The sequence below is a fragment of the Loxodonta africana genome, chromosome 18 (assembly GCF_030014295.1).
Source record: "Loxodonta africana isolate mLoxAfr1 chromosome 18, mLoxAfr1.hap2, whole genome shotgun sequence".
Classification (NCBI taxonomy): domain Eukaryota; kingdom Metazoa; phylum Chordata; class Mammalia; order Proboscidea; family Elephantidae; genus Loxodonta; species Loxodonta africana.
Window position 1 is genome coordinate 17014160 of NC_087359.1, and position 27638 is coordinate 17041797.

At 53.7% G+C, this 27638-nt stretch overlaps 1 protein-coding gene across 13 annotated transcripts; it reads left to right on the forward strand.

Annotated features, from left to right (window-relative positions):
- Nucleotides 1-762: 762 nt before the first annotated feature.
- On the forward strand, nucleotides 763-27545 carry FBF1 (Fas binding factor 1). 13 transcript variants are annotated; one of them, XM_064270716.1, is made up of 33 exons: nucleotides 876-1039; nucleotides 1220-1355; nucleotides 1682-1757; nucleotides 2224-2299; nucleotides 2521-2567; nucleotides 2880-2907; nucleotides 4779-4820; nucleotides 5710-5800; nucleotides 6322-6382; nucleotides 6932-6982; nucleotides 8653-8797; nucleotides 9341-9418; nucleotides 9986-10105; nucleotides 10278-10416; nucleotides 10539-10672; nucleotides 11406-11505; nucleotides 12506-12943; nucleotides 14029-14127; nucleotides 14618-14706; nucleotides 14877-14935; nucleotides 15752-15886; nucleotides 16042-16142; nucleotides 16316-16522; nucleotides 17774-17881; nucleotides 17960-18099; nucleotides 18209-18327; nucleotides 19362-19484; nucleotides 19560-19745; nucleotides 20188-20364; nucleotides 20438-20575; nucleotides 20671-20800; nucleotides 21727-21836; nucleotides 22504-27544. In XM_064270716.1, the coding sequence occupies exons 5-33, from the start codon at nucleotides 2544-2546 to the stop codon at nucleotides 22585-22587; spliced, it is 3456 nt and encodes a 1151-aa protein (XP_064126786.1). In that variant the 5' UTR covers nucleotides 876-1039; nucleotides 1220-1355; nucleotides 1682-1757; nucleotides 2224-2299; nucleotides 2521-2543; the 3' UTR covers nucleotides 22588-27544. The 13 variants fall into 13 exon arrangements, with proteins under 13 accessions (XP_023412650.2, XP_064126786.1, XP_010595247.2 ...); XM_023556882.2 differs by lacking the exons at nucleotides 876-1039; nucleotides 1220-1355 and adding an exon at nucleotides 763-869; XM_010596945.3 differs by lacking the exon at nucleotides 1220-1355.
- Nucleotides 27546-27638: the final 93 nt, after the last annotated feature.

The window sequence follows — 27638 nt, forward strand, 5'->3', positions numbered from 1 at the left end:
TATTCAGACTGCTGATAACTACTTGTAAACACTTATTTCCAACTGCTATGGTTTCCGTGAAATTACTTGTGTTCTTTGGAGCGTGTAATTGCTTTGCTACATTTTTTCTTTCACTATTGTGGTTTGAGTATGGGTCCTACTTAAGAACCTGCATTTACGATGTATTTTTACCCAACCCTGGCTGGACATGTCCTTCGGGGCTGGGAGTTCCGAGGAGGTGCCCGGGCCGGAGGGTATGAATCCCGGCGACAGCGATGACCCGCTAGCACTCCTTGGCCAGCGGTAAGCCAACGACTAACCCCTTTTGTGAAACTGAATAACCCTTAATAAAATCTGTATTTAGCACACAAGTGTACGTGTCTTTGTTGGGTGTTGGGTTACATTCTGGTTTCGCAGATTGGGGATTTCGTTAAATTGAACGTCACAGCCGCCTCCCTCAAGCTTTAAAAAAAAAAAAAAAAATCAAGCTTTAGGTGTGGGATAAATACGGTTTCACAGGTGAACCTTTCGATTTTAACCTATTTCTCACCGCCGTGCCCCGCTACCCACCGGAGTTAGCCCTCGAAAGAGAGCCGGAAGAACTTGAACTGTTCTGTCTTCCAGCCCAGTTCCTGACAGTCATTCAGGGAGGGGCGGAGAGAGAAGCCGAAGGGGCCTCCAGGCCGCGTCGCTCTTCCCTAGGCGGCGTCGAAGGAGCCCCTAGCAACGTTCGGAGGCGCCAACAGAGGCTGGGCCCAGGCTAACGGCCGCGGCGCGGCTCCCTGGGAAATGTAGTTTGTCTTGGCGCTCCCGCTCCCTTGGTTCCGGCAGATGAGTGACCCGCGGACTACAATTCCCAGGATGCCTCGCGACTCGCCTTTCTGCCAGAGGTTGGTGTTCACCGGGCTCCGAGGCGGGAGGCCTGACAGAGCCAGGTTCCAGGGGAGGTGGACCTGCGGCTATGGCTGGGGCAGTCCTCTAGGACCGCGCCTCGGAAAAGAATGGCGCGTAACGGGGGGCTCCAGGGGCTGGGAGGATAGAGGCTGCGCTCTGGGTCGAGGTAGGCTGAGCGCGCAGGGGTGGCGCATGGCTGGGCGCGGAGTCCCGGAACCGAGGGGTTCAACGGACAGGGCCTTTGCCAAGGGGCGGGGTCGGGATTTGAAAATGCCTGGCCTGGGGCTGGCTGAGTAGATGAGATGACGTGATGGGACTCTGGTTCTTTGGCTTTTGCAAAACCCAGAAAACCCACTGCTGTCGAGTGGATTCCGAGGCATGGCGACCCTGTAGGACAGAGAACTAATCCATAGAGTTTCCAAGGCTGTAACCTTTATGGAAGCAGACTGCCACATCTTTCTGCCGCGGAGCGTGGAGCGCTGGTGGGTTCCAACCGCTGACCTTTTAAGTTAGCAGCCAAGCGCTTTAACCACTGCGCCACCAACGCTCCTTTGGCCTTTGCAGACCACTTAGGAAATCTCTGTGGTTTGGGAAACTGAGGCAGATTCCCTTTGGATGGGAGATGGCAGAAGTTTCTTGATGTTATGAGACAAACTGCTTGGATTGTAGGTCGTGAAAATTGCTATTACAGACACTAACACTCAGGGTAGCCTTTGTCCATCCCCCCAGATAAACTTCAAATTCTCATAACAGGGCAGACAAACACTTGAGAAATAGTGATGACCATCTCTGACTCCTTCCTTCCAAGGCATGCCAGAGGTTGGTTTTGGTCAAGTGCGAGTGAGGAGGTATAATTCTGAGGAAGACTCTTCTCTGTTAATGAGGTGAGTGAGACTTGCAGTTAGTGTGAATGGGGGAAAAAATTCCATTGTTAGTGAAAGTAGTGTGAAGCCATGGCCAGGGATCACATCCGCTCCTCCTTGTGCTGGATTGCTATCTAGAAAGTAATCATGGGTGTTGCCTGGGAAGCCAGTAGGCCATGGGCACGTACCCACCTCCTTTCCAAAATGATACGTACCTGCCATTTCCCTCATCCTCTTCGAGAATAAGGGATGAGGACCGCTGCACTTTAATGGAGTAATCTGAGTGTAGGCCTCAGTAAACCTATCACGTTACCCAGAACACTCTGGTTCTCATCTGAATTGCTCCCCCCATAAGAAATGTGTAATTTATGTAAATAAGCTTTGATCTCTTGGATGGGTAAAGTGAGAAAAACCTGGACTGGCCTTGGACTCGAGCACTATTACAGCCACAGCATTTTTAAGCAACCACTTTAATTTTCTTCACTAGGTGAGGAGGAGCCTGATGTAGATGGAATTCAAGTGAGCTGGACAGTGCTGTGAAGCAGACCCAGAGCCTTGAGATGGTAGGTGGAATGCGGAGTAAGACGAATGGAAGCGTGGCCTCTTCTCCCCCAAGATCTTGACTAGATGCAGTAATTTGGGAGGTGGGTGACAGGACCAGGGTGTGGTCCCTGGAGGAGAGTAATGGAAAGTAACATGGCTATCAGACTTCTCATTAAGTAACGAGTAGGTTTCTTCTGAGCCTCTGAATGTCTAGCTGAAAGCGTTTTTAAACGTCTGTCAGGATCGAGGAGTCAGGTGTGTGGAATGGAAGAAAAGATGAACAATCACGTATGTTACATCCTGGCTGGAAGGGGACTCGTGTGGCGTCTGGAGGTCAGGGAAAAGGAGAGACTTCTGCCCACCTGATGACATCCCCTGCTGGCTAGTGGGGACTGTTGTCATGTTCTGAACGAGTCCATTTTCAGAAACTCTAGGCAAGCATAACAGACTTCTGTCTTAAATGCCGTTGGGTCTCCTTTTTCTCTGGTGACATGACAAAAGGCAAAACAGTTCATTCTGCATTCCCAGCCTTGGGTTTCCTCTGTTTCAACACACTGTTGACTTTTGATTTTGTTAATGTGATTTCTTTTTCCATTTTAGGCAGCAAAAGCCAGGAAGGGATTAAAAGGTAAGCAGAGAAATGGAACATCACCCTTAAGCCAAGTACGTGTGTGTGTGTATTCCTCCCCCACCCCCACCACCATGGCTTCAAAAAGAATTTAAACATGTTTGCGTTTAAATGTAAGGAGCCCTAGTGGTGCAGCGATTAAAGCACTTGGCTGCTAACCACCAGTTTGATGGTTCAAACCCACTAGCTACTTCTGGGAGGAAGATGTAGCATTCTGCTTCTGTAAAGATTTACAGCCTCAGAAGCCCTATGGGGCAGTTCTACTTGATGGCAGTGGGTTTGGTTTTGATTCGACACCTAAATATTCTTGGTGAGAGTCTTGTTGTTTTTCCCATAATTCCATAGGCAGCCTTGGTCTTTCTAGGGGACCCCTCCTTATGTTGGCTCATTGGCCCTCAGAGTAATTCAGAAATAATTAAGGGATGGGACTTTGGAGAAAATCCTTCTTGTTGGGTTCTGTATCCAGAAGTAGATGGTTGAACCATAAACCAGTAGACAGCAGTGCTGAGGTGGATACGATCAAAAATATCTGCATTCTCCTTTTCGTCTCTGTCATATGAAGCTTTATTCCAATTACTTTTCATGGAATGACATATTTCGCATAAGTAGTTTCCTTGATAAGAAAGAATATATAGAAATCTCCCTGCAATTAATTCCCAATGTTTATTTTTTTAAACTGGACTGTGGGATTTCTAAAGATGAATAATATGGAGCCCACAGTCCATTTATGTGTTCGCTGTCCTGTGGCTGAAACCACGTTTGTCTTTTAAACACTAGTTTAAAGCTCCCAATAAACATGCCTGTTGCTAACAGCACAGAAAAGTGGGAAAAGCCTCAGGCACAATCTAGCTGTTCTACTAAAGCCTTTTTAAACATGCGGTCACCTTCTGTTTGCACGTCTCTCCCCTGAGAGTCTGTGCCGGCAGTGCCATAGAGTGCCTTCTCCGTTTCCTGGGGGCAAACGATGAAGACTGCGCCTCCTCAGTCAATTGTGCTCCAGTATTTTAGTGGAAATGGATGTAAAGTATATAAATATTCAAACCCGCGGCCTGACCACCCCTAATACAGCCTTTTGAATTTGTTCCATGTACATAGTTGTTAGGTGCCGTTGATTCTATTCCGCCTGGCATGACGGAGCAGAACTGCTCCATAAGGTTTTCTTGGCTGTAATCGTTACGGAAGCAGATTACCAGGTCTTTCTACTGTGGAGCCACTGCGTGGGTTTGAACAGTCAACCTTTCCTTCAGCAGCCAAGCACTTAACTATTGCACCACCAAGGCTTCTTAGTTACTTGTATAGATAATTCTTCATTAAAAAAAAAGAAGAAAAAGAAGGAGGTGTTTGAAGTTCAGAGTGGTAAAGACCCTGAAGCTAGATACAAGTACTAACTCAGTACTCGTGCTCTACCCCCATCAGAAAGTGGGCAAGGAGGTGAGCGTCCAGACCAGTGCTGGGGAGGTCTCGGATGGAAGGATACATGGAGGCTGTTGGTGTGGCAGAAGCTTGTATGTGCCCAGAGGTCTTGGACACTTTTCCCAAAGGTCCACACCAGGCTTTGTTCAGAGTTTAGAGGATGGCGCATTGGCCAGTGTCTCATGGGGGGAGGCACATAGAATGTGGATTATACTGAAAATCTTTACCATCATTCTTTGAAAAAGTTATTTTTAATTTCTACCCTGAGGCCTTTCACCAGTGCTTCATGACTTGTTGCCAGGGGGTTAGAATATAGCATGAGCAGTGAAGGGAAAACTAAGTGTTAAGACCCAATATCTGAGAGCTCTGAACCCCTGGGGTGAGCTTGCAAGAGTTGAGGCTTGTGAGAGCCGTTCTTCTTTTCTCCTGAAATCATGACAGCTCCTTCTCTGTTGCAGGCTCCATTGATGATGTCCTGGGTGACCTCTTAGGGGATGACAGTAAGTGTCCCCTGGTCTAGGTTTATTCTTTTTTTACTTGATATATAATTCACCTACCAAAGAGCCCTGGTAGTGCAGTAGTTAAGAGCTATGGCTGTTAACCAAAAGGCCAGCAATTCGAATCCACCAGGAGCTCCTTGGAAACCCTCTAGGGCAGTTCTACTCTGTCCTATAGGGTTGCAATGAGTCAGAATCGACTCGACAGCAACGGGTTTGGTTTGGTTTTGATTTTCACCTACCATAAAATTAGCCATTTTAAAGTAAACAATTCACTGGTTTTTAGTATAGTCACTATGTTGTATAACCATCATCACTATCTAATTCCAGAACATTCTCATCAATCCAAAAAGAAACATATTAGCCCTCAGACAAATAATTGAGTTATTATTTTTTTTTCTTGTTGAGTTGTAAGAGTTCCTTATATATTGTGGATAGTCGTCTGTTATCTTGTATGTGTGTGTCTGCCATACTGAGGAGCAGGACTTCAGGGTCACCATGGACAATGAGGTTTAGGGCCCCCTCACATGGCCTGGGAGAACCCACAAAGCACCAGTCCATGTGTACCAACTTACAGTTTTGGGGAGTGGAAGTGGCATTGTTCTCCCTGCATTTCCTCGGCGTGGCGTGGGGTGGAGTGGGGCTGGGTACTTCATCCGGCATAAGCTGACATTTAGGATGGACTTCCACTTGGAGATGTACCACTTCCCCTCCATTCAGGCTTTTCAGAGAGTAACTTAGGACCTGTGGATGGAGTTAGTTCCTTCCTCCAAACAGGTCTTTCTTTCAGTAGAAGGGCCTGGGAGACAGTTTGGTGGGGGAACTGGGATCCTTTTCATTCTGACTCCAGGTGTCTTGCTAGTAACACCTTTTCTGTTTTCTCTTTTTCCAGTGGCCCTACCTGAGACGCCTGTAAAACTAGCTCCACGTGCCAGAGACACCGCAGGCAGGCCTCAGGTGCTCCCTTCAAGGGCTAGAACGAAGTAAGCAGTGGAGTGGCTTCCCAGTGATCCATTTCAGTCCACATGTGCTTGGCCCCTCCACAGCCTCACTTCTCACTTAGCGGGTACCTGCTTTCAATGTCGACAATCTCCACCCCTTTCCCTCAGCTCCTGGTCACTGAAGGAGCCTGAAGTGGTGGGAAGAGAACTAAACTGGAAGTCCCGAAGTTCTGGCTTGTAGTCCTACATCTGTTACTTACTGTGTGACTTCAGGCAACTGTCCAAACTTCTCTGAGCCTCAGTTCCCTAATCCTTAAAATAAGAGGATTGTGCTAGATCAGTGGTTTTCAAATTGTGTTTGCTCTTCTAAGGCTCTCATGATAGAGGAGAGATAAGGGGAGAGCTTTGTGACTTTAGGTGATGGGTGAAATTCCTTTTAGCAACTCTTTTCTCCCAGAGAAGAGTCTATTCAAGGTCACTGGACTCTCTAAGCCACTCTCCCTTCCTAAAAATTCCCTAATGCCGCCGGGGATGCAGGTGGAGCTGATTCCGCCACTTTGCAGGTCCCTTCCAGAAGATGATTTCCTCAGCACCATGGCAGGCCTGGCAGGAGCTGATGGTGAGGTGAGCCTGGCCCGTTCCCACTCCCTCACCCTCCTTACTCCTCACCAGAAAAAGTAAGACGTTGTGGCCAAAGAGCCCGTCACAGGAAGGTTTAGAAGTCCTTTACAAAGCCAGCTTCTTCTTAAAGCAATACCCAGGGACTGCCGAGTGGACCCAAAGCAAATTCCTCCTCCCTCCCACGAGTGAGATTAGCTAGAAAGTAGAACTCCTAGGAACTCTGGTGTCTTGGATCCTTTTCGTAATAAACTTGATATATATCCATAACATGGGTGGCAAGAAGCACCATCGGAGTGCCTGTGATGGACGCGCCCTCTCCACTGGGAGGAATGAAAAGAGGCGGTGATTTCTGGGTCTCCACAACTGGGCACCTCTGGCTTCAGGCAGCAGCTGAGTCCTACGAGAGGGGAATGGAGGGACCTTCCTGTCTATGTCCCATTGGCCAAGCTCTTCTCCGCCCTCACAGAAACAACCATGGACTCAAGCCCTGAGTTCTGTGGGTCCCTGAATAACATGTTCCTTGTCTGTGCCCTTGCCCTCCTGTGCATTTAGGTTTCAGACATCTCGGATGCAGACCCGCAGGCTTTGCTCCAGGGCATGAAGGTAAAAAAGCAGCTTACACACTTCTCAGATCCAGGGGTGGGGGTGGCGTCTTGGTGTTTTGTGCCAAGGCGTCCTTCTCCCTCTAACTTCTCCCTTTCATACTTGTGTTCCCGAGCTCCTCCTAGTGCAAGAATGGAGCTCATCCCTGAGCTGTTGCCTGTGCTGCCCCTCTGGGTATAAATCAAACCCAGGGGAGGAGGCTGTCCATCTCTTCCAAGTGGACAGAAACTCCCCAGCCTGAGATACAGTCCACGCCACAGGTCTCTGTGAGATGGGGACTCCACCACCCCCCACCACCACCTAGGGGGCAAGAAGGGAAGACCTTCTCCTCTGCTGTTGGTTCTTAACTTTTCTCAGGATTTCTCCTCACATCTCCCGCCTGTCCCCTAGCACAGCCATCCTTTCATCAGATCAAGCACAAAGCCAACCTTGGTGATAGGATTTTAAGGCACAATTTCTGAATGGCTTACAAACCATGACCTCACAGCACTTGGGTTCATAGGCCGCGATCTCACAGCCCGAAAACACTGTCATCTCTTGTCCGCACTCCCCTTCCAGTCAGCAGCAACCTCCTGCCTGCTCCTCTGGGCTCACCATCCGTTTTGGTTAACTCTTTGGTCCCCCAGCAGGGCTCTAAAGAATTGGAGCCTGGCTCCTTCTTGGCTCCAGAATCAGTTTCTTTGAAATCTCCCACCCCCAGGCCGGGTGGGACCCCTGACATGACCTTCGAGTCCTCTGACTAGGCCATTTCGGTGCTGACTTCAAGTCTCATTCTGGAACTATGACCCGAACGCCATCCCACTCAGCTTACCTTTGGTTCAATTTTCTTTCCTAACTCATCTTTTCTTCTCAACAGTTTTCTCATAGTCTTTTGTCTCCTCATCTCAAGTTCTTCCCCATGGGGCGCCAGCCCCCTTCCCCAGGTGGAACCCCCACCCCTACAGCAGCTTCCAGTGAGTCTTTATACTGAGGCCTCTGTCACGTGACCAGAGTCCCTGACTGCCTTATGTCCCTGCTTGGTCCAGGGTATTTTTTAGTATGTCATCCCACAGAACAGGCATTGACCTGAACAGCCTCCTCATCCCACCTCTGCTTCTAATGGCAGCTCAGGTGCCCTGACCCCAGGCAGACTGAGGAATCCAGAATCCCCCTTGACTTTGCACACGAGGGATCTCTTTGCCTTGGGCCCCTTCTCACTGCCCAGGGGAGGTCCCCTTGGGAGTCTTAAATCCCAGAGTCCTGCCAGTTCACTTTCACTGCAAGCTGAAAGTTCCCATATCTGCTAAGCCTTTGAGGGAAGCTGGTGGAAGCAGATTAAAGTCTTCCCTCCTGGTCCAGCATCCTGGCAGCCGTTGCTGGTCACAGCCAGTGGAACCTAATTTGCTGTGTAAACTTTCACCAAAAATGCAAGAGAATATTATCATATATTTAAAAAAAAAAAAAAGCCAGTGTAAGTACCAGTCTGAGACTATCCAGCTTCTCTGAGGCCAAGCACGTGGAGACTGTGTTTTACCCTGCCTCTGTCCTTGTTCTTTAACTGTGTCTGGGTCTATCCCCATTTGTCCCACATAGAAAATGGAGGCAGTGTCACTGCCGACTACTTGAAGTGGAAGGGGGTCAGCCACCACCAGTTGACTGAGTACCTTTGGGACTTCCTCCTGCTTTTCTAGGACATGGACGACATGGACGCCGACCTCTTGGGTCTGAAGAAGTCTAAACCAGCCTCTAGCAAAACAGCTGCAAAGGGTTCTGGAAAAGAAGAAAAAAAAAAGGAAGAGCTGCCTGTTATTCCCAAGCCTGCTGGCAACGAGAAAGGTGAGTGGAGAGAGCTCCAAGAATGAGGAAGACTGGGGACCTGGATGATGCTTGGGGGAGCTCTCATGCCCTGTGGTTCTTCTCTGCCTAGGAGGAGGAGGCTGAACGAGCTAATTATGCATGTGTGTGCGAGCTAGTTATGCATGTGTGTGCGTGCCTGTACCGGTGCACGTACGTAGAGGGGGCGGGGGGAGACAGGCTGAGCTTCCTCCCTTAGGGCTCTTCCCGTCCCTTGAAGCCCAACATGGGTAGCTCCCGGAGAAACCATTTGAGTTCAAGTGGGAAATTGTAGGTAGCTTTTGCATCTCCCAAACCCACTGCTCTGTTTGGAGTGACTTGAAACTAGAGAGGCTGTGTGACCAGGTTCAGGAAGTAGCTTCCAGACCATATTGCCCTGCCAGAAGCCTGTGTGAGAACGTCCACGGACCCACAGCTTCTTGGGAGAAAGTGCACCTCATACCAGGGTCCCTGTCTTGAGGCAGGAGAACCTTGGCCAGTGGAGACCGAGGCCTGTAACCAGGCCTTCTCTTTGCTTGGCTGCAGGAGATGCCGCTCGCACCAGGAAGCCAGCTCCCTCCCCCGGCAGCTTTAAGCATCAGTCCAGGAACTTTTCCTTTGAAGGTAGGGAGGCATCACTTCACGGTCATCTTTCTGAGACGCTCTGTAAGGCTTGCTTGCTTGCCTGAGGCAAATCCCGTGTGTATCAGACAGGGAGGATCAGACCATCCCACTGATTTAGTTCCTCTTGAGTTCAAGGAGGGACTAGTTTCATTGTATTGGCTGGAATATTTTGGGAACTTATTTGCAAGGGCTTTGAAGCCAGAAGTCAAAAGCCAGATTTTATAAATTATATGGAAAGTCCTCTTTCCTTTTGTGAACACGCTCATGTTTTCATTGCCTCCCGAGGCCTCAGGGGCATTTCCAGTGGGCTGTGCTACAGGGAGAGTCAGAGGGCCACGGGCGAGCCAGGGGTGGGCACGCTGGGATGCAGCCTGGCAGCCAGCCCCAGCTCTCCCGACTCCCTTGCCCCTTGCTGCCCAGGCCTGGCCTTCCAGATGCTGAGGGGCTTATTTGTTAGTATACCAGAAGCAGCTAATAGCCTCAACTGGAGGGATGACCCCAACTCAGGTCTTGCTTTTCCTGAACAAAGTGCTGCAGTCTGACTGTGCTTTCCCTCCTGACTGTGAGATGTGGAAGACCCATTGGCAGGACTTCTCTCAGATGACGAGGAAGGAACTGCCAAGCAGCCGCCCGTGACAGAGAGTAAAACAGCTTCTGACAAGAGCCCCAGCACCATCAGGGACCAAGGTAGGGGCAGGAGTGGGGTGGTGCCGGGGCAGGTTCAGTTGGCACAGGTGGGATGCCTGCCACCTCGCCCAAAAGGTCAGGGTTGCAGAGAGCACCCCCCATAAACCCATTCAGATATCACAGTTGGGGACTGGGAGGCTATGGGTCTCGTGCCCTGTGTTCTGTCTTGTAGGTCCCTCTATTCCTCTAACTCCTGGTGACACCCCCATCCGAAAGAAAGGAGAACTGATGTTTGATGATGGGGACGACATCATGGCTACCCTGGGGTTTGGAGACAGCCCCGAAGCAGAGAGGGGGCAGACGGGAGACCAGTAAGGAGCCTTAGGAGCGAAAGCCCCTGGCCATGCTTCAGGCTGGGGAAGCCAGCGGGGTACAGTGTGGGCCATCGGCGGTCCTCACAGTCACACGTGCCTCTCCTGTGCCCGTCCCACAGGGAAGGGCCCCGCCCCGCTCGTACCAAGCTAGATGAGCTGCTGGGTCGAGGCACTGCCGCCAAACTCCTGGCGCGCCCGGGCACCGGCGAGCACAGAGAGATCAAGCCGGACAGGAGTTACCAGAGGTTGCAGGGTGAGGTGACTCGGAGTGGGCTTCTAGACCAGTGCTTTCCCATAACCCGTAATAACAAATAAGTTTCACATTATGACACTCACGTTATTGTACATGCTTATCACTGAGGAAGATGTTTCTTGAAATAATACTTACCATTACCACATCCAGAGCCCTGGTGGCACAGGGCTCGGCTGCCAACCAAAAGGTTGGCAGTTTAAATCCACCAGCTACTCCTTAGAAACCCTATGGGGCAGCTCTGCTCTGTCCTGTAGGGTCACTATGAGTCAGAATTGACTTGACGGCGATGGGTTTGGTTTTGGTGGTTTGGTATTACCACATCCAGTATGCTGTTATTCTTTATTTATATGCTATTCGGTTTATAAATTCACTGGTGTGACAGTAAGTTGGTTTCTTGACCAGCTCATAGGTGGCCCCTCACAGTCTGAAAAACACTGCTCTGGACTAGTGTTTCTCAAAGCAGCAGCCACAGGCCTTCCAGGATCGTTACTTGTTACTTGGTACTCCCACAGCTTCTTGGGCCTTGCCCTATAGAATCTCTGGGGACAGGGCCCCGGTGAGAGCAATTTTAACAGCTCCGAGGTGATTCTTGAGCATGCTGGAGTTTGAGCAGCTGAGTTTCACACAGTGCCAGAGCCCCTTTAACGCCAAACCCCTCACCCCTGCCTCCTCAAGACAGCAAGCTGCTCATTCAGCCACAAAGGCTTTTGGTCACAGATTTCTTAATTTACAGACAAAGAAGATACCTGGGGCATTGAAGACTTCACCTTTGGGGCCTATCAGCCCACCGTGGGCTCCTTAGAGGGCCGGCACTCCCGCCGGCAGTCGGTCAGGTAAACTGGGCCTGCCAGGGGTGTGACCTCAGGGACATGTTGCCCACTGGAAAACAGGCTCCCTGCAGCCTGTTGAAGGCCATGGTGTGCAAGACACTAGGCTCCATGGGTGCTGAAGGGAGAGAGAGCTTTCCCAGGCCCTGTCAGTCCAGACAGGTAAGGGGATGGCCTCAGAAGGGAGCCTGGTCCCAGATTCTGCTCCTGGTCTGCCCATACCCAACCCGGTCTCAGAAGGAAAATGAGAAGGTGGGCCTGACCCTGCCTGAAGCACTCGAAAGCCATAGATGGCTGTGATGTCACAGTTTGTTCCCCTGAGGAACATACAGTTCACAGGACAGGTAAGGCCATTCACCTGCAGCTACCTTTCAAGCCATGTTCCCAGACAACACTGCTGGATGGGCCTGCTGTGCAGTCACCACAGTGGTCTCTTCTGAATTTGCAACAAAAAATTAAGTCTGTGGATAGAATTTTCTGAATTTGGCGTTTTTCCGCCAGTATGTATCGTAAACTTTTTATCTTGAGGCAATTTCAAGCTTAGAGAAAAGTCAGGCACAATACAAAGAACTCCCAGCCTCTCCGTCTATCCGGCAGCTCACCCATACATAGACATTTCTTCCTGGGCCCCGTACATCATTAAAGCTTAGAGCCTACTGGCCCTAGTCAGGAAGGAAAGGAGGCGAAGGCCAAGCAAATGAACTTGATCCGACCAGTTTTTCTTTGGACACGTGTGCCTGTGGTTGTGATTGGTCATATGCTCTGTGGAGGCACGTGGTCCGTGGTTCAGGCGGTGGAGTTCAAGATGTCTGTATTCAGTGGCATTCAACAGAGAGTTCTTGTCGCTGCCTTTGGAGCCTCAGGCTGGCTCTGCAGGCCCCGGGACATTACGGAGTCCGTGGTGTGGGCCTCGTAGTCAGCCCCCAGCAGTGAGGAGAGGCTTTAAGGGGGCTGCTGGGATGGGCTGCTTCCCCAGCCTCAGACACCCTTCTCTCTTGTCTTGAAGTAGGTTCTTACCAGAAAGCAGCACAGACCTCAAGGGAGACCTGGGCTCCAGACAGAGCACTCCAGCCGTGTCCAGCCCCATCCACCCCAGAAAGGGAGGTGCCGACTGGTTGGGCCTTAAGGATGATGACTTTGACCTGCTCCCACCCTCTCCCACCAGAGAGGCCCAGAGGGGCGGCTCAGCACTTTCCACGCCCTCAGTGCCCCCTCCTGCCAGCCAGCACTCGGCCCCCAGCCGACACTCAGCCCCGGCTGGTCTGCCTGTCTTAGGGGCAAAGCCTCCTGCTGAGGGTGCAGCTTCCCCTTCCAAAGCCAGCCGGGCCTCCAAGCTGGGAACATCAGAGGAGAGAGAGGAGGAGGACTGGCTGAGCCATGCCTTGTCTCGGAAGAAGTCCCAGGGCCTGGTCAGAGAGGAGCAGGCTGGGGCCTCCAGGGGCAGGTACGGACTCGGTCTGCTGTAGCTAGTGGATGGAGGCTTGGGCACGGGCACCAAGGACCAACCTTGCCCATCAGCCTCAGTTGGAGCCCAGGCAGTGCCCTGGGCACACCCCTCGTCACAGCTTTACCATCACTTCACTCTGGGCACTAGCTCTTACATTTACAGGGAGCCCCGTCTCCCTGCCTTCACCCAGGTGCAGATATGAGGGGTCAGGGTGGCTGTTGCACACCCATGTCCTGACCGCTGTTGGGACTAGGTGCTGAAGAGAAGACAGGAGCACTCCCCATGGGGCTCTGGGCCGTGCAGAAAACCCAGTATCCAAATTGTTGGTGCTTCTGCTGGCCTAAGTGGAATGCTAAAGAAGCCCAGGGGCCAAGAGGCACTCCTGAGGGATGCCACGGAACAGTGGTGCTGGAGGCAGGACAGTGAGCGACTTCGGAGGCTGGGCAGGCCGTACACACCCAGAGGTGGTGACAAGACTGCTGTGCGGCCAGAGCGAAGGGGGGGTGAACTGGGGTGGTTCTGAGATGGAATGTCACAAGTCCTGGGGCTGGCGTGACAGTGAGGGGGCAGTTTGACCTGAAACCCAGGGGGCCTGAGGCCAGAACAGAAAAAACTCTGAGAGCAGAGAGGGGAGGTGAGAATCAGACAGACAGCTAGAGAAGAGAACCACCACCGCAGGGTGGCTGGACTTGGGAGGTTGAGCAGTACCTTAGTCCAAAGCTGAGTGAAGCTAAGCGGGGTCAAAATGAGGCATTGAACTTGAACTTAACGACCGTATAACGTGTCCCTGTGACTCCTTTGACTGTCTGCAGATGGTCAGTGTCCATTCCCTGCAGTATATGGTCTTTTGGGTGGTGGGGAGGGGGAGGCATACTGCCAGGGGAGGAGGCAGCATCCCTCACATCCCAGGAGCTCAACCCTGGGAGAAGAATCCCCACAGCTAGGTGGTGGCAGCAGAGGGGAGCTGGGGGAAGCAGGACCAGGAACAGCCACGGGGCTGTACATCTGGAGCTTGTCCTGGCCTGTCCCATCCAGCCTAGCCTGGACCTTTTGCTCCCTTCACTGTTAACATTGACTTCCAGCCAACCTGCTGGCACCCAAAGGCCTGAGCAAGCAGCTCCTGAAGGGACCTCAGGAACAACAGCGCAGGAAGTGCCACCCGCTGGGCCTGACGAGTCCAGGTGCGTCTGCATTGGGGGCAGAGGATGAGTGAGAGGCTCATGGGGGTTGCCAGGATTTAGAGATGGAGGGTGGGTGGGCTCCTGACGTGGCTTGTTCGGTGCAAGGTGTTTGATACCTCATAACAGCCCTACATAGGAGTCCCTGGGTAGCACAACAGGCCCTCAGCTACTAGTGGAAAGGTTGGTCATTTGAACCCACTTAGAGGTGCCTCGGAAGACAGGCCTGGAGTTCTGCTTCCGAAAGGTCACAGCCTTGAAAACCCTATAGAGCAGCCCCACTAAGCGTTCTGAAGCGGGGTGCCCTAGCCCTTTACCCAACTACTGGACCTGACTGAGACCCTCCATCTGAGTGCACCACTAGCCTCCAGGCCTGGTCCATCAGTTATTTGCACCTGAGATTTTCCTGTACAGCCATGCCCACCCCGCCTTCTCTCCCTGTGTTCTGCACAGAATGCTTTCAACCTACACCCCCCCACCCCTGTGTCCTCAGGCCTCCTGTGACTTGGAAGCCAGCCACTACGGCTCCCTCTGCAGGCGATCCAAAGAGAGAACCAGCCCCTGGAGAGCTGTCCAGCACCGGTATGCTTTCTGCTCTGTTTGGGGTTTAACTGTGGGTCAGAAAGAGAGACTTGCGGCTTCTTTAGGGGCCACTGGAAGGTCAGTGAGGCTTCACTCCCCCAGACACATACAGGTCTGGGGTCTGGGCCTTTCAGGGCCCCCTACTCATTTCTCTGCTGTTGATTTTCCAGAACCTGCCGTTTGTTTCCCAAGCTCCCAGGAACCCCCAGGGTTTTCAGTGCCTGTACAGGTAAGGAGAGTGGACAGAGAAGGAGGTTGTGGGCCCGTGGGGCAACTCTGCCCAGCTCAGGCAGTGCCAGCAATTTGTCCTGTCAGCCAGCCAAGAGGGACATGTCTTGATGTCAAATCACTCAACTGGTGCTCCCACCACCACGTTTAGCTTGGCGGCTCCCAGGCAGAGCTGAGTGCTCATTTGCTGGCACGTGGCACAGTAGGGGATAAGAGGAGGCCCAGGTGAGGCACTGGGAGTGTTATCAGAATGCAGGGCTGCTGTCATCCTGTCACTTCATCTAGAAAGCCTCTGTCCCCACCGTCCTCCCAGCCCACCTCCGTCTGCTTCCCAGGTGTGACAGTCACCTCTGAGACCTGGGCCAGGGAGGAGCAGCTCCACAGGATCATATCTCTAGGACCCAGGAGCCCTTTGGGAGATGGTGGGTGGTGGGCAACTCAGGAACCAGGTTGGCTGCCCACATGGGACTTGGGGCCAGACAGAAAGGGCCAGTACCAAGCTTCTGTGGTAGCTAAGACTCGGCGGAGACTTAGCTGTTTGTGTAGGATCTGGAAACCTCACTGGGGAAGGTGTTTGTAGGGAGGAAACAGGACTTGTTTACCTGAGCACACCTGATGGGGGAGGCACAGTGCTGCTTGCACAGGCAGTAACTGTGACCTCCAAGGCCTTGTCCTTGGCTCCAGTTGCTTCGTCCTTGTCCACATCCAGAGCCACAGAGCAGTTGCAGGGCTTGGGATTTCCTGGAAACAGAAAGCCAAGCAGTCACTGAGCTACTGGGCCCTGTCACCACCTAACCTGGAGCATCTCTCCCCGTAGTCCCTGCACCCTGACCCCCTGCCAAGGAGCCAGATGCCTGGCGCGACGTGCCAGAGGCAGGTCCTAGCGGCACAGGCACCGCTTCAGGCAGAGCTGCTGCAGAGTCAGGCCCAGCTGGCTGAGCTGGAGGCCCAGGTGAGGGTGGGCGGCTGGCAGGGCCAGGGTGTGATGGGCAGTGTCGCTGTTCATAGTGGAAGGCCTCCCCAGCGGGGAGGAAGGATGAGAGCACCAGGTAGCATGGACCATAGACTGAGGGGCCAAGGCGCTATCGCTCTTCTGCCGTCTCCTAGGTGCGGAAGCTGGAGCTGGAGCGGACCCAGCACACGCTGCTGCTGGACAGCCTGCAGCAGCGACACCAGGCCGACCTGGAGCTCATCGAGAGTGCACACAGGTACCCGCTCCTGCTGCCTGGCCCTGCCCTCCCCTCACCCCCCAGCCCCGACACCCCTCTCCAGAGAGGCCTGGGCTCCCCACCCCACTTCCCGTCTGGCTCTGTCTTGGAGAGCCCCCTGCAGGGGCACCGCTCTGCCCCCAGAGCCCCACGGCTGGGTGTTCTGTTGGCAGAAGCCACGTTAAGGTGCTCGAAACGTCATACCAGCAACGGGAAGAGCGGCTCCGGAGGGAGAATGAGGAGCTGGTGGCTCGATACCTGTCTCACTGCCAGGAAGCTGAGCTGGCCCGCACTGAACTGGTCGCCCAGCATCAGCGGCGCTTAGCAGCTGCGGCACAGGAGAAGGACCAGGAGATGGAGCGGCTGAGGGAGCTGCAGGGGTGAGGGGCGGGGCCGAGGGGCGGGCAGGGCGAGGTAGCAGCAACCACCAGGGACCCTGACACCCCCAGCACGGCTGACAAGTGCCTGAGCACAGGGTCCATCCACTCACCTGCAACCCACCGGAGTCCAGTGGCCAGATGGACCCTGGAGAAGGACTGCACCATTGTGCCTGGTGCATCGATGTGGTTGCCTTTCATATGAGCATAAAACTACGGGGAGATGCACAAGGCCTCACTGTCGATGAGGCCAGATTAGGCCTTTAAGGCCATTCAGCTTGGCAGACACAGAAGGGTCATCGACAGACCTTTCTCTTCCTGCCTTTTCCTGATGCCATGCCCACCCTCAGCTGCTTTAATTCAGAATTCTTCCTCTGTGAAGTGTCTTTTGCTGAGGAAAAGACAGAATCTCTTCTGTAGAGAGTAGATGTGGCATTGAGGCAGCAAGTCAAATACGACAGGAGGCCAGGGAAACGGAGGCAGTGCCTGGAGTAGGGGGAGCACTGACCACTCTGGAGCTCTGGCAGGAGGAGCTGCCTAGCGGTATTCTCTGCACCACCCCATGCCAGACCTGGCTCTGTGGGTGCTCAGCCTCGTCCTGCCCACCCTTAGCCTCTCCCCACCTCCCTCGGCCTCTCACCTTCATCCTCCTTCTCACCCCCCACCCCCAAGCCTCTCCTCACCCTCAGCCTCTCCTTACTCTCTCCTCACCATTGGGTTCACCTCACCCTCAGCCTCTCATCATCCTCAGGTTCACCTCACTCTCAGCCTCTCCTCACCCTCAGCCTCTCCTCAGCCTCACCTTCTCCTCACCCTCAGTCTCTCGTCACCCTCGGGTTCACCTCACCCTCAGCCTCTCCTCACCCTTGGGTTCACCTCACCCTCGGCGTCTCCTCACCCTCACCTCTCCTCACCCTCGGGTTCACCTCACCCTCAGCCTCTCCTCACCCTCGGGTTTACCTCACCCTCAGCCTGTCCTCACCCTCGGCCTCTCCTCACCCTTGGCCTCACCTTCTCCTCACCCTCGGCCTCTCCTCACCCTCAGCCTCTCCTCACCCTCGCCTCTCTTCACCCTCGGCCTCTCCTCACCCTCGGCCTCTCCTCACCCTCGGGTTTACCTCACCCTCAGCCTGTCCTCACCCTTGGCCTCTCCTCACCCTCGGCCTCACCTTCTCCTCACCCTCAGGTTCACCTCACCCTCAGCCTCTCCTCACCCTCGGCCTCTCCTCACCCTTGTCTTCTCCTCACCCTCAGGGCATCCATCCTGGAGATGCGCAAGGACCATGAAGAGCAGCTGCAGCATCTGAAGCTGCTGAAGGACCGTGAGATTGATGCCGTCACGAGCGCCACCTCCCACACGCGGTAGGTGCCCGGCCAGGCCCTGCCCACAGAGGGATGGTGCTAGGGTTCTCAGCATGAGGTGACCTGCTCCTCTTCCAGGTCCCTGAATGGCGTCATCGAGCAGATGGAGAAGTTCTCCAGCAGCCTGAACGAGCTGTCCTCCCGCGTGGAGGCCTCGCACCTCACCACCTCCCAGGAGTGGGAGCTGGGGGTCCGGCAGCGTGATGAGCAGCTCCGAGGTACCATGTGGTGGGGTGTCCCCTCTGGCATTCTGGCTGCTACCTCACTGGAAAGGGCCCACCTGGGAGGAATGAGGTAGGCAGGCAGTGGCCTATGTGGCACCCTCAGCCCTGCAGGAGAGGCTGGGCCGGCAGCAGCGGGACATGGAGGAGGAACGGGGTCGGCTGCAGGAGGTCATCGCAAAGATGGAGGCACGCCTGGGTGAGCAGAGCCGGCTCCTGGAGCAGGTGAGGGGCCATTTCCCAGTGCCTGCCCTTGCGTCCCCTGTAGCCAGTCAGAAGGCCTGGGGGCTTCCCTCTGAGGTGCCTCTCCTGCCCTTCCTGCCCCTGTGCCTCCCAGCCAACCCGCCCCGGCCCTCAGCACCACCTGGCTGAACACACACTGGCCTCCTGACCGGGCCCCACCTGGACGCTCTCGGCCTCTTCACCCCACCACCCACACTTGCTCAACAGCCACCTCCAGGGCCACCTCCATGGTCTGGCCCCTGGCTGTCAAGCCACTTTTCCACTTGTCCTTCCCTGCAGCAGCTGACACCTGGGACATGGGAGAAAGGCACTTGCCACTAAGTGCCATTCTAGACGCCTGAGTTAGCTGACAGATTTTTAAACTTCCTACATATTTTTCATCTCTAAGAGCAAACTTTTATTTCTCTTGTAGTGATCATATCCTAATAATGTTCACTAAAAGAAAACTCAAGTATGGGCAACAATAGAGGAAAAAATAAAATTACCCACTAGCCAGAGATACCTGTGGTGACATAATATATATCCTGTAGGCACGTCACTATGTAGGAATTTTATATCTTGAGTCATATTTATTCACTCATTCATTTGTAAACCTCATCAAGCCCCTGCCTCATGCCAGGCACAGCTCAGCTTCTTAACCACAAGGACTAGCCTTGGGCCAGCACTGGGTGAAGCTGCCCTTTGTGGCTTGGTTGATGGGAGGCAGCCTGAAGCCAGCGATTCCGGGGCAGGGATGTTGCTCTTCTTTCACCCTCCTGAGCCACCAGGTGCCTCTCAGCAATGGTTCCGGGGCCTCAAGCCTTGGTGTGGTGGGAGGCCTGAGATCCAGCTGGGGCCCCGTGGGTCCTCGTCCCAGGCAGAATCCCAGGGATGGGCCCAGCAGCACCTCTCAGGCACCCCTCACTGTCGCCTCTTTGGAAAGGAGTATTTGTGGCATGGAGTGGGAGGTGGGGGTGGGTTGGCCCAGTCCCTTGAGAAGTGGGGAACGGGCGCTCAGCCTGACACGGTACCGGCAGGAGCGATGGCGTGTGAGTGCCGAGCAGTCCAAGGCTGAGTCTGCGCAGCGCTCCCTGGAGGAGCAGAGGAAGGTCCTGGTGCAGCAGACAGCCATGGAGAGGGAGGAGCTGGAGCGAGCCAAGGTGAGTCCCTGCTGCAGCTGTCCCCTGCCTCCCCCTGGGCCTACCTGGCCTCACACCATGCCCCTCTCCCCCCAGAGCGCCCTGCTGGAGGAGCAGAAGTCTGTCATGCACAAGTGTGGGGAGGAGCGGCGGCGCCTGGCCACCGAGTGGGCCGAGTTCTTCGCGCAGCAGAAGCTGAGTAAGGAGCGGGCAGAGCGCGAGGCTGAGCGGGCGCTGCAGGCGGACACCCAGCGGGAGGGCACCCTCGTCAGCCTGGCCAAGGTAGAGCCCAGGGCCTCCGGGACAGCTGAGGGCTGGGGAACCTTGCCCTGTGGCGGACCCCTTTCCCGTCCGCCCCTCTGTCCAGATGCAGCACCTCCCACTTGGGAAAGAAGCACAGAATGGGATGAGAGTATAGGTGAGAAAACAGTAGTCACATAAGAATAGTAACAACTTCCTCTATCGTCCTAAGTGTTTTACACACGTTTTCTCATTTGATCCTCGCAACGTAGACATTAGAAATAAGGGATGACATTCAGAGAAGTTGAGACCTGCCACAATCTCACGGCGTATAAGCGGCCGCACACACCTGGCCAAGGCCCCCCAGCCCCTCGTCTGAGCCCCTTGCTGCGCCACCTCCTGTGCACTCTCTGGGTGGATGGAGCTGCAGAGATGTGGAGGCCGGGCACACCAGAGGAGATGCAGCCAGGCTCTCTGTCTCCAGGAGCAGGCGGAGCTGAAGATCCGGGCCAGTGAGCTCCGGGCCAAGGAGGACCAGCTGGCAGCCGAGAGGGAGGCACTGGAGCGAGAGCGGCAGGAGCTGCAGCTGGAGAAGGAGCGAGTCAACGCGGCCGCCTTGCGTGTCCGGCTCCGCGCTGGGGAGGTGGAGGCCATGAGCAAGGTGTGCGTGTGGCCAGGGCACAACAGGGGTGCCTGAGCCCAGCCACCCCTCTGACCCCGCCGTCTTCCTGCAGGTGGCCTCGGAAAAGTATGAGGCTGGGGAGCGGGCACTGCTCGAGGCCCACCAGGTACAGTCGGAGCACCAGGCACGGCTCCGGCAGGTGCAGCAGCAGCAGGAGCAGCTGCGGCAGCAGGAGCAGCACGTGCACCAGGCAAGGCGCCGCCCCATCTCAGCCCACCCACCCTTCCTCCCTTCCCCGGCCACCCACCCTCACAGCCGCCCTTCTCTCCCGGGGGACGGGGACAGGAACATCTGAGCCTGGCCCAGCAGAGGCTGCAGCTGGATCGCGAGCTGGATCGCATCCAACAGGACCTGCCCTCCGGCCTTGTGGGGCTGCTCTCCAGGCTGCAGGGTCCAGCAGCCCCCAGCCTGAGCGGTGAGTGGGCTCTACAAGGAAGCGCGTGGGCCCGGCAGCCTTGGCAGAGCAACGGCAAGAGAAGCTGCCCGTGTCCAGCTGCAGAGTGGGGAGGCCTGCCTGCTGGGCTTTAGAACACAGCTTGTTATTGCCCTTTACACAGTAAGGCCTGTCAGTTATAGAAAACTAAGTCAGCAATAGGGGGAGAATAATTTCAAAAATTTATCACCCTCAACTCCACTCTCTAGCCTGGAGAGAACCACTGTTAACATTTTGGTGCATAACGTTTCAGGCTTTTTGTGTGTATGTTTTTAAAAACAAAAATGGGATCCTGTCATATGTTTTATAACTTCATTTTTTCATTCAATAATATACGTATGGAGTTCCTGAGTGGTACAAGCGGTTAACATGCTCAGCTGCTAAACAAAAGGTTGGAGGTTTGAGTCCACCCAGAGGTGCCTCATAAGAAAGGCCTGGCAATCTACTTTCAAAAAATCATCCATTGGGAACCCTATGGAACACAGTTCTACTCTGACACATGGGGTCGCCATGAATTGGAGTCATCTTGACAGCAACTGGTTTTAATATACACATGGGACATGGTTTCATGTCAGTAATTAAACATTTAATCATATTCCCAATCAGCATGATTTTCCATTACAATTCCCTACTGAATTTTTTCACTAAGGTAAGCACCACATCGGTGGAAATCTTTGCGCATACATCTTGCAGCCTTGTCTGATGATTTCCACTGAATAGATTCCTAGGAATGGGCTTGCCAGGTAAAAGCACCTGAGTGTCTTTAAGGGCCTTGTGCCCTCTGAAAAGTTTATCCAGGCGACCCACCCCCCAGCCCCAGCCTGGGAGGCAGCCTGGGGAAACAAGTCTGCCCATCCCGCTTTTCCCGCTCACCATCTTGTCCCTGACTTGCTCCTTGGCCTGTGCAGCCGTTGGGACTCTTGCTACCACCAGCCCTCCGTGCAGCCAGCCCCTGGCCAGCCTCGGCCCCTCACACCTCCATGCCAAGCTGGTGCTGCTGAGACACACGGCCGAGCAGGTGAGCATCCTGGAGCAGAGGCCAGCCAGGCCCGCTCCCACAGGGCTCGAGGCAAGCCCTGTACACACTGTGGTGACAAGCAGGGTCTTCCCAGCTCAGGGCAGAGGAAGGAAGGGGTGCACCTGGCCCCAGGGCAGGCCAGCACCATGCCCTGGAGGAGAATAGTAATGCAGATTGCTTAGTTAGCACATGGTAAGACCTGTCCCATTAGCCAGGCTAGCGTCTGCACCAAGCAATTGTCACTTCACAGTCCCCTGTAATGGCAATAATAAGGGTAAGCACATACTGCACATTGCCTGTGTACCAGCCTCTGTGCCCAAGCTTGATGTGCTTTTTAAATTTTTATCCTTACACAGCCCTGCATGTAGGTGGTCATCTCCATTTCACAGACAAGGAAACTGAGGCTAGGAGAGGTAAAGTCAGTACTGATAAGAACACAGCTAATAAGTGGCCTTACCAGGACTGAGGGCCTGTGTCCTCCAGGCCCTGCTGCTTCCCTGAGCCAGGCAGAGACAGGGAGGGAGTGGAAGTGGCCCCCAGGGAGGGCCAGCTTAGCCACCACCCTAGGACCCCACCTCTCACTCAGTCCGGAGAGCCGGTGTCTCTGTTCATAGAGGCATGTACAGGGGCAGCTAGAAGGTGACCACTCACCAACTCTGTCTTTCAGGACCGAGACTTCTTGGAGAATGAACAGTTCTTTCTGGAGACTCTGAAGAAAGCGCCCTACAATATGACATCGCATTCAGCCTGAGCGGCTCCCTGGCTGCACCCTCAACCTACGGCGCAGGCCTGGACTCACCCACTGCCCCAGCAGGCAACCAGCTCCATGGAGGTGGCACTGCCTCCCACCAGGTGCCCAGGGAAGGCTCCAGGTGCCTAGGACTGATTACAGCTCTTCCTGTAACGGAGTGCTGGCACTTTCTTTCTGAGCGTCTCAGCTATGGCCAAGAGCAGGCAGCCTCCTGGGCTCCAGGAGTTGGGGGTGCAGCAGCCTCTGGGAATGGCATGGTGGTGAGGGCTTCTCAGCCACACGCCCACCTTTAGCAACAGCTTCGGTTCTCCTGCCCCACAGCCATCCAGCCCCACAGCTGTCCAGCTCACACGCGAGAGTCTAACCGGCAGTGAGTCCACCCAGAGCTGCCTGGGCTCTGTGGATCCTCCCTTCCTCCACAGGCATGTGGTCCGGGGTCTTCCTCTTGCTGGGGCCCAAGGAAGGGACTGTTCTCTAGGGGTCCATGAGGAGCCCTCCACCCGACCCCATCCCTGAGGAGCTGGCAGAGATGACATGAGGCTCCTCCCGAAGGCGATGTCGTGTCTTGCAGGCCTTGTGAGGGGCCGTGAGGAAGGGGAGGCATCCCAGGCAAGGAGGGTGTGCCCGGCCCAGTGTGGCCTGGCATTTGCTGTGCTCTTGGAATTCAGCCAGCCCTAACTGTCCCAGGTTTGCCTCAGGGTGCCCTCTTCCTTCCTGGCACTGCCTGAAGAGTCTACTAGCTCAGCACAGACACTGGCCTCACGGCTTCTCCTGAGGGGTGCCCACCGGAGATGGGGTCGGTACTGTGCGACAACGACAGGGACTTGTGGGGTACAAGGAGAGAAGTCCTCTCTGGGCTCCTTGCTTATGTGAAGCCACGGCGTGCTGGCAGTGAGGGTGGGCAGCCTGAAAGCTCTGCCCTTGGGAGGAACCCCAGCATCCAGGGACCCAGGAGGTGGCCTGCTGCTCAGGCCACTGCTACCCACAGGTGCCTTCTCAGTTCTCCACTTGTGTGCCCAGGCTGCTAGCAGGGAGCCAGAGGGAGAAGGGACAGGAGAATTGGCGATTACCCCAGCAGACCCACGGACAGACCAACTCAACCAATCACCATTACTTCCAAAGCAGCTTCCATCAGAGACTAGTTTATCCCCTTCTAGTGGAGAGGAGAACACCCACATGAGCTGGCACCTACATGCCTAGTGGGCTGGAAGCTGTCAGCTTCAGAGGGATCCTGTTTATTTACCGACAATTCACAGCTTTGTTTTGGACCCATTAAATTGCTATAGTCCTAATGACCGAATTCTTATAATTTGTCATGTCTAATCAGAGTTTGTAAGGAACCCTGGTGGCACAGTGGTTAAGTGCTCAGTTGCAAACCAAAAGGTCAAGTTTCAAACCCACCAGCTGTTCGGGAGAAAGGCCTGGCAATTTGCTTCCATAAAGATTACAGCCTAGGAAACCCTATGGGGCAGTTCTGTCTCGTCCTACAATGACTATGAGTTGGAATCGACTCATCGACAACAGGTTTGTTTTTTTTTTAAATCAGAGTTTGTACTTATTTATCAGAAGTGGTCGTTTGGTAGCCCTGTTATTTGCTGAAAAGCAAGTCCCAAAGAGCAGGCCGGCATTCCTATGAAAAAAGCAGCCAGTAAAACTTGCCAGGCTTGGTGCCCCTGGCAGGCACTGACTGCTGCAGCACGCCTGTAAAACGTCCTTATCATCATCCCTGTTTCAGAGATGATGAGACAGAGGGGCAGAGATTAAATAACTTGCCCAAGATGATGTCACAGACAGCAGAGCCTGGGTTGGGCTTCTAGTTGAACAGATTCCAAAGCCCCAGGCCTCAGCCACATCTCCTTTCTGGCGCCTTCTAGAACAGCTACACACAGTGCTCCTGGCAAGTAAAATTTGTCAAGATGCTTCCCCGGTCGGTGCCTCCACTGACCAGGGAAGCTCCAGGTGCCCCGGTAGAAGCCTTTGTTGAAGCGTGGAATTCCTTCTCTCAACACACCCTTAGGCAGTGCCCGCCACGAGCCAGCCGTGTGAAGAGCTGGGATCCGGTGGTGGGCACACAGCATCGAAGCGGTGACTGGAGGATGTGGGGTGGTCCGCACATGTGTGTTGGGGGTTGGTGCGGGGAGGCCAACCTTCAAGGCAGAGGGTAAGGATTTGATCTAGAATTAGGGCCGGGTCAAGATGGACTTTGTTTATTTTATAGAGTTTGACCTTTTATCTTTAGAGCAGTGGGTAGTTGTCGAAGGACTCTGAACAAGGTTGGATCTTATTTGCATTTTAGAAAACCCATTCCAGCTATGAGGTGGCGAACAGAGGGCTGCTTGCAGCTGGGTTGGAGAGAGGACAGGCCACAGTGGACTGTGGACAGGAAGGGCCAGGAAAGGAGAGGGGTCAGGAACCCCAGGCTTCTGGGATGGGCAGCTGGGTGGTGTCAAGAACACAGGGTGCCCGTGAGATGGCCAAGCGGAGACAGTCCAGGGGCACTCATCTATAGTGACACTTTACTCAGTGCCTGTAACTGTTAAACTAGCATTAAAACGAGGCAAGTCACCTAATTGTCCCCTTGTGGATAGCACTAACTTCCTCCCAGGCCACAGACACTGAAGAGCCACGTGCAGGGATAAGTGTCCTATATCTGCTAGTCTTTCTTTTCCCTGCAGAACTGTGAACTCCTCAGGGCCGTAGGCCTAATGCTTCATTCAGTCCCCAGAACTGAGAAATACTGGTGGAGAGTAAGGAGCCCTGGTGGTGCAGTGGTTAAAGCACTTGGCTGCTAACCAAACGGTCATCGATTCAAACCCACCCGCTACTCTGCGAGAGAAAGATGTGGCAGCCTGCTTCCATAAAGATTTACAGCTTTGGAAACCCCCCAGTGAGGCAGTTTCTATTCAGTCCTATAGAGTTGCTATGAGTTGGAAGTGGCAACAGTCGGTTTGGTTTGGGTCTGGTGGAGAGTAGCAATGATAAAAGACCTGTGGAGCCACTACTTCCCGTTTCAAGTTATCATTCGTGTTATTTGCTTAAAACTGAGACGTGGGAATCTGTGCAAAGCCTTCCAAACAGTTAAATTCTAAGCAAGCCCCGCTTTTTTTTTTTTGGTGCTTTAGGTGGAAGTTTACAGCGCAAGTTAATTTCTCAAAAATTTTTACACCTACTATTTTGCGACATTGGTTGCAATCCCCACAATGTGACAGCACTCTCCCCCTTTTCCATTCCAGGTTCCCTGTATCCATTCATCCGGTTCCTGTCCCTTTCTGCCTTCTTGTCTTGCTTTTGGGCAGGAATTGCATATTCGGTCTAGTATATTTGATGCAACTAAGAAGCACCTTCTTCACATGTGTTATTGTTTTTCATAGGCCTGTCTAATCTTTGTCTGAAAAGTTGGCTTTGGGAGTGGTTTCAGTTCTAAGTTAGCAGAGTGTCCAGGGGCCATAGTCTCAGGGGTTCCTCCAGTCTCTTTCAGATCAGTGAGGGTAGTCTTTTTGTCATGAATTTGAATTCTGTTCTACGTTTTTCTCCCATTCTGTCTGGGACTCTGCTGTGATCTCTGTTAGAGTGGTTGGTGGTGATAGCCAGGCACCATCTAGTTCTTCAGGGCTCAGGCTGGTGGAAGCTTCAGTTCATGTGGACCTTTTGTCCTTTGGGCTAGTATTTTCCTTGTGTTTTGGTTTTCTTCATTCTCCTTTGCTCTGGACAGGATGGGACCAATAGGTGTATCTTAGATGGCCACTCACAAGCTTTTAAGACCCCAGACACTACTCACCAAAGTGGAATGCAGAACATTTTCTTTGTGAACAATGTTATGCCAGTTGACCTAGATGTCCCCAAGACTATGGTCTCCAGCCCCAAGCCCCACTCTTAAGGGGTTCTGGGACAGTGAGAGAACAGTAAAAATTCTCAAAACTAGGGAGCAGTGGAGGAATACCAGCACCCGGTTGACAAGCGTCCATGCCTGTGACTCTGGAGGGCCTGTGTGGCTTCCTTTCTTGAGAAGCAGGTTGGGAGAACTGGGGGCTGGACTGGGTGGGAGGAGGTGAGATTACAGGCAAGTAGAAGACAATTCAGAAACAAAAGGAAAGACAGAACAAAAAGGAAAAGGAGAGCCCAATGTAAATATAAAGTTAAGACAAGCTTCTCAAGGCCAGAGGCCCAAACCAGTGCTACCGAAATGGAAAATGAGGGAAATTCAAAGTGAGGGAGACAGGTTTAGCTGTTTGGACACTGTTTATGCAAACCAATTTCACAACTGCCACTTCTTGCTGGATAGAGAGACCCCCTCATCCTGTTGTAGCACAAATGTGAGGATCCAGGCCTCTGCTGGTGCCAGACCAACTCAGCTGGTGACACGTCCTGGCTTGAAAGCATCTTGGAGGGACCACTCCAGTGGGGCTGGGAGGTAGCCGGGCCACAGGGATAAAGGTGAGGGGGTGGAAGGCAGCAATGGCAGCATGTGCAAAGGCCCTGTGGCCACAGGGAGCAAAATGTCAGAGTGAATGAAGAAGGTTTAATGTAGCAGAAGCTTGAGTTCCAGGACAGAGGTACCAAGTTTTCCCTTAGAACTGGATCCTAAGAGCAACGCAGAGCCTTAGTTGGAAGGGTTTGGGCAGGGACACAATTTCATTTCTGTCTTCACCAGGTCACTTACGCCGCTGTGTGGATATTAACTGGAAAGTGCCAAAAGCGAACAGAAACAGTACTTTAAGTGCTTCACATAAACTTACTTCACCCTCCCAACAACCTTATTTGGTAACACTATTACCTGCTTTTTTTCTTTCAAATGAGGCTAAATCATAGCAAGGGTAATGGGAAGGTCACAATCTGGAATCTGAACTCAGGCAGTCTCCCTCCCCCATGATGCAGCACCACGGGGAGTTCGGGGTGCCCCGTTCAGGGCTTGGGCGTGTTCGCTGAACTGCACCGACAGCGCCGCGGGGCGGCTGGCTACTCGCGGCTTCTGCCTCCCCCTGGTGGCTCGCGGGAGGCCCGGCCGCTCGGAGCTCCGCCCAGCCGTACAGGCACTTCCGGAGCCGGGGCCC